Genomic DNA, 6,000 nt, shown 5'->3' with positions numbered 1-6,000 from the left:
TATCTAACGACTAAGAAAAACCTGGGGAGAGGGGATTAAAGACAGTAAGTGATGATGAGTTTCATAAAATCTTTCTTCTTGTTCTTTGCATTAATGGCTAATGGCTTTCAGGTGTATGCCGCCACCTACTGTATCGGAATTGTAAGATCGACATGACCTTGTTGCATTCACATAACAGAGAAAAAATAAGAAAATACATAAATAAAAAACTACCAACTCATATTCTGTTTTATTAATCTTGATTCATGTCAAAATGTAACCTCGTCACCTCCGTTTGAGTTTCTCCTCTTTCTAATAATCCCTTTATACTCCTTTCCTTCCCCATTTATACCACTCTGTCCCTTAATCTTTCCCTTTCTACACAAAGGCCTATTACTACTTTTAAAAGTTTAACCTCCTCTAGGCCACTGAATACTGATGACTATTTTTGTCAATTAAATCCATTTTAAAGTCTCTGCAGTGGCTATCCGTGTCCTTCAGAATTGATTTTAATTGGTTTATAAAGCTCAAACAATGTATTTATTCAGTGATTTAATTATTTATTTTATCTTTTAAATTAAACAACCTACTGTATTTATTTATCTTTTCTATCCTATTTTATTTTATTTACATATGTAGTCTGCTTTTATATACTCAACTACCTTTATTTGTTATTTTTATTCAAATTTTATTCATTTCTATCCTATGTATTTTTTTTTATTTGTAATGTTTTTATCAATCACTTTGAAGAGCTTTCATTTATTTTATCTCTTAATTTTAAATAGTTTTAATTTATATACTCTAGTTGTTTCTCACTGATGATGGCGTTTTAATGAATTTCTTATTTTGTCACAATGTTATGGATTTGGGTATGGATGGGTGGGAGGGGGGGGGGGGTGTATTATGCACTTGTGTGTTACATTTGATTGTATGAAAAGTGCTATATAAATAAAGTTTGATTGACTGATTGATATTGTTGTTAGTTCTGCCCGTTCTGCCATATAAACTGAGTGAATTAGATATGCTCCTCTCTGCACAATGCTTCTATTAAACTTTGGGATGTAAATTCCCACTCCTACATGCTCATTATGTGATTGTTTTGAACCATCTGTATACATATTTAAATAGGCTAATTATCGTAGTATCTATAAAATCATATTTTTTCAAATGGAAATTGCAAGAATTAGATAGGACCATAGATAGTATAATAAAGGATAGGATTAATCACTAACTCCTTGATAACGATGTGTCCGACAGGCCTGAACGCAGCATTGCCCCGCGATACGACCCGGATGTAGTTCTGTTCAACTTTATATCCCACAATCCCTCTCTTCGCCTTCCTCTTTCCCGTCTGCAGCAATGTCCAAGAGAGGTACGAAACCCACCTTCTTAAAATCCACATTCATCTGCTCTGTTTCACGCCCCGCCAGATCTTTCAATGTTGCTTGTTTGTTACACAGTTGATAAGACAACATTTATCCGTGATTAGTTTTGAATGTTTGCAAACCGTTTCCATTTTCTGAGTGATAATATTTTGCTCCCTGGCTAGTTCGCGGGAGCCATGTTTAGCTGTCAGCGCTCTAGCGGCATGAAGCAATTAAAGGCCGCCAATGTAAATATGCTGCTCTATGTAAACTCCGGACTGGTTTAGTCCTCATTGTGATACACTTATTAATATTTATGAACTTAAAACAGAAGGTCTTGCATTGTGGTTTGCCGGTGTAGGGTAATATTGGCCTGAGTTAGCGTTTGGCTCAGTGAGCTAGCTAGGCACAGCCTGTACACACACGAGAACGTCATCCGCTGTATGGGTACACTCCTCCGTGGAAACAGGATGGCAAGAGTATTAAAAAATTAATGGTAGCTTTCAGACACTGTACATCTGTTAGAATCGTTGCTAAAAAGGTGGAAACTTCTTTTGAGAAGTTACGAGTTTAATTGTAGTGAACTTTGATTTGATAACATTCTATAAGTATTTGTGAAACGGCTCTTGCTAGCAACCTGTCTTTACAATTAATCATTTCTTATATTTACCCAGTCTTCATGTCGGTAATAAAGCTTATGCTTGGGCGAACTACTGAAAGCTTTACCAATCACTCGGTTCTCAGATTTCTTGAGGCCCTCTGAGCCTCGTTTCATTTAGGTACTTTCAGTACGGTGGTCTTACTTATGAGAGGAATTCCATGCATAGCCTGTCAACCTGTACTAGTGAATTGTCAAAAATAAGTGAACGGTGACTAGTTATCCACATCATTGGAAAGGTAGGTCCATGCACGGCCAAATTTAGTGACTTTTGAATACTTTGTGTGCTGAGAAGACACTGGCATTTTTACAAAGCTTTTGATAGATTTATTTATTTTCCCCCACGAGTGCTGGTTATCCGAGTGTCATGATAATTGCTAGACACAGTGCATTGTCTGCTACACAGGCGTTAATGGTGGCTGTACTTGACATTTACCTATGGGTAGTTGACTTGGCGTCTACTGTAGTTAGTGTCTTTGTGATAAGGCAGGCAGAAATCGGATGTTAAATACAGAGCTTGTACGTTAATTTGTGTAACTAATGTACTTTTTGAGGTAAGTGACAAATGGCCCGACTTCTATATGAAACATTTATTTACCTGTGTCTCTTGCAGGACGTGGTGGTTCATCCGGAGCCAAGTTCCGCATCTCACTGGGTCTCCCAGTGGGAGCGGTGATCAACTGTGCTGACAACACAGGTAAGTCTCAAATCTGAACTCCCAGGTGGATGGAAAGTAAACATGTTAACGACCTTATTCTTGTTAGCCTTGTCACCCCTTCTAAAAGCACTTGCTTTGTCTGCTCAGTGGCTGTGTGAGTTGTCGTTGGAAGGGAATATTGATTCCATCACTGTGGGTGAGATGGCAGCGATATACTGTAGCTGACTTATCTCAATCAGTGATGAGACAAACTGACGGAATAGAATGCCCCAATGGGCTTTAGAGTCTTGTACCAGTTTCTGGTTTTATCTCCTTGAACATTGAATAACTCAAATTGCAACAACGTATCTTAACAGTAAAGTACATTAGGGATGACACTGTGTGGAAATGTGATGCCATTTTGTGTTCCACATTGTTTAGAAGCTTTTTTCCAAGTTTCATGTGCTCATGATGTTCTCCCTCTGTTTTTCAGGTGCCAAGAACCTGTACATCATCTCAGTGAAGGGCATCAAGGGTCGTCTGAACCGTCTGCCTGCTGCAGGAGTGGGTGACATGGTCATGGCCACAGTCAAGAAAGGAAAGCCAGAACTCAGAAAAAAGGGTGAGTGGAAACTGGAGTGTTGGAGTACTTTACCTCTCATATGAACATGCACATCAATAAAGTTGTTACGGCAGTGATTATGGATGTAACATAGTGAGCTGTTTAAATTCATGACATGAGTGAGGATATTGTCTAAAATGTTATCTATCCTGTTATACATGGTTCCTGTATGGATGTTAACTTCCATATTATGTTTGGGAATTGCAGTAGAATTGATGTTGATCATTTTAAAATTATAGTTCTCAATTTAAAACAAAAGTTGAGAAGCATTTGAAAATATAAAAAGTGAAAAAGAGATCCCTATATAGCAGACGTTCTATCTTTTCTGTCCACAGTTCAGCATTGGCTCGGTCCATTTCAATCTTTACATACACCTTGTAACTCTGGGTTTGAAAGGCACTATAGAAATAGTTTAATGTGCAAAACATCTAAATTCTGGAACCAAAGACTTTGTAACAAGGAATTTTTTTTACTCTGGCATCTGGTGAGAACTGCCATTGGAGCTGTAGTTTATGCTGTCTGCACATTACATTGTGGTGGTAACATTAGCTCGGTGTGATCTATCACATGTATACATGGATTTTTTTTACTTTCCCCCTTCTAAAAGCACTTGCTTTGTCTGCTCAGTGGCTGTGTGAGTTGTCGTTGGAAGGGAATATAGATTTCATCACTGTGGGTGAGAGGGCAGCGATATACTGTAGCTGACTTATCTCAATCAGTGATGAGACAAACGGAGTCCTTTGGCCTGTCATACGGTCTCTTTTCCAGTTTCCTGTGTTATCTCCTCAAACACTGAATAACTCAAAATGCAACAAAGTATCTAACAGTAATGCACCTTAGGGATGCCACGGTGTGGACATTTTCCAATTGGAGGTAGACTCATGACAACCCCCCGGTATCACTTGTTGTTTTAAAGTATCAATTTTAAAGTATTGATAACTAGTATTTACGCTTTTTAATTAATGAACGCTGGCCCGATGGCTGATGTGCAAATATTAACCAAATGGCTTTGATGAGCTGGCGGGCAAGTACTGTACACGGTGTGCCTTAACATTGAATAACACAGGACTACCGTGGCAACCCCAGTGCCCACAATGTGGCCTGTTCCTTTGTATTAACACATTCCCTCTGTCCACAGTGCATCCTGCGGTGGTGATACGGCAGCGGAAGTCGTATCGGCGAAAAGATGGCGTGTTTCTCTACTTTGAAGACAATGCAGGGGTCATAGTAAACGTCAAAGGAGAAATGAAAGGTAGGTTTACTTGGATTCTACACTTCATTCAATTAAGTCATGCCAATTGTATGGGAAATTATAGGTTCGATGTCTTAGTTCATGAATTTGCAGTAATGAGCTCAAGCTCAGGAGGTAGAAATTTGAGGCATTCTATGTTGCCTTCAGTCAGTATTAAGTCCATTTTGGGCTACTGACTGCAGAGAATGGCTGTTTCAGGCCCTCTGTAGTGTTAGACAGGGAAATAAGTTGTGGAGGTAAATGTCCTATATAGCCATGTTCTTGCTACAATTTTAAATCCAACAGTATTGAGTGGTCAGTGTTTCAGGAGCAGAACATTTGCATCACTGTTGTTGACACAAATGTTGGTGATTTGTTGTAGTGCTGCACAAGGAAGCTTGAAATAAAGCTGTTCCCCCTTCTAAAAGCACTTGCTTTGTCTGCTCAGTGGCGGGGTGAGTTGTCGTTGGAAGGGAATATTGATTCATCACTGTGGGTGAGATGGCAGCGACACACCGTGGCTGACTTATCTCAATCAGTGATGAGACAAACTGAACTTTCTAAATACAACCAAGTCTAGGAAGTCATGAGTGTTACTGTTGTGACGCGTCAAATGTCAGAGCTTGTTAGATCAGTGAAGATTTGCTCTTTTCCAAAACTAAAAAACTGATCTGAATCTCTAGCTAGTGCTACATTTTCCTTTCCACCAATATAACATGAAATGAGGAACGTCTGTCTTTCGCATTTGCAACGCATGTATTTAAATGGAGCATGCAGTGTCTGAACTCAAATTAATCCTGTTTGCCTCTCTGTCTGCAGGTTCAGCCATCACAGGCCCAGTTGCCAAAGAGTGTGCTGACCTTTGGCCCAGGATTGCCTCCAACGCTGGCAGCATAGCCTGAGTTGGACCCTGTTTGTTTTCAATAAAACTGTTGGTTGTCAATCCTCATGTGGTGGTTTAATTTGTTTCATGTTGAAGAAACAATCCTTTGAAGGAAATGCAGGAAAATACTTTCTACAAGACATTCTTGGCTTTTGTAATGTAAACGTATTACTTTCTACAAAACAGTTATACAGGTTTTGATAAACTTGGTTATATTGAAATGCATTGCTGTTCTTTGATCCTAATCTTCTATTCTGTCCCTGTGACTATAGCGAAGATGCTGTATTGATTATACACTGCCCGGCCAACAAAAGTCACCACCTGGATTTTACTAATCAAATAGGCAAGAGCCCTCCATTGGTCATACTACAGTGACTAATGTTTTAGTTGGCAACAAGTTATTTAACCCCAACTGATACTAGGGGTGGGAAAAAAAATCGATTTTCCGATTAATATCGATTCTCTCTCGGACGATTCTGAATCGATTCAGAAAAGTTAATAATCGATTTTTTTAATTTTTATTTTTTTTTATAATTTTTTTTTTTTTATAATTTTTTATTTTTTTTTAAATACTAATACTAATACTTCATGCGCCATTGCGCATGCACACCACACATGTGCGAGTT

At 38.7% G+C, this 6,000-nt stretch overlaps 1 protein-coding gene across 1 annotated transcript; it reads left to right on the top strand.

Annotated features, from left to right (window-relative positions):
* The first annotated feature begins 1,306 nt into the window (after nucleotides 1-1,306).
* Nucleotides 1,307-5,434, top strand: rpl23 (ribosomal protein L23). The gene is made up of 5 exons (XM_080043406.1): nucleotides 1,307-1,351; nucleotides 2,615-2,698; nucleotides 3,132-3,260; nucleotides 4,399-4,512; nucleotides 5,311-5,434. Exons 1-5 carry the CDS (start codon nucleotides 1,339-1,341, stop codon nucleotides 5,391-5,393), a joined length of 423 nt encoding a protein of 140 aa, XP_079899532.1. The 5' UTR covers nucleotides 1,307-1,338; the 3' UTR covers nucleotides 5,394-5,434.
* The last annotated feature ends 566 nt before the right edge of the window (nucleotides 5,435-6,000 follow it).

This window comes from Ammodytes marinus (genome assembly GCF_949987685.1).
Source record: "Ammodytes marinus genome assembly, chromosome: 16".
Taxonomy (NCBI): Eukaryota; Metazoa; Chordata; class Actinopteri; order Uranoscopiformes; family Ammodytidae; genus Ammodytes; species Ammodytes marinus.
Note: the sequence above shows the minus strand (reverse complement) of the source record. Positions and strands in the feature narration are given on the sequence as shown.

What these genes read in the sequence shown, in the direction of transcription:
- rpl23 (XM_080043406.1), top strand. An exon ending in CAACTGTGCTGACAACACAG is followed by an intron (nt 2,699 to 3,131) that starts GTAAGTCTCAAA and finishes TCTGTTTTTCAG; the next exon opens with GTGCCAAGAACCTGTACATC. An exon ending in GCCAGAACTCAGAAAAAAGG is followed by an intron (nt 3,261 to 4,398) that starts GTGAGTGGAAAC and finishes CTCTGTCCACAG; the next exon opens with TGCATCCTGCGGTGGTGATA.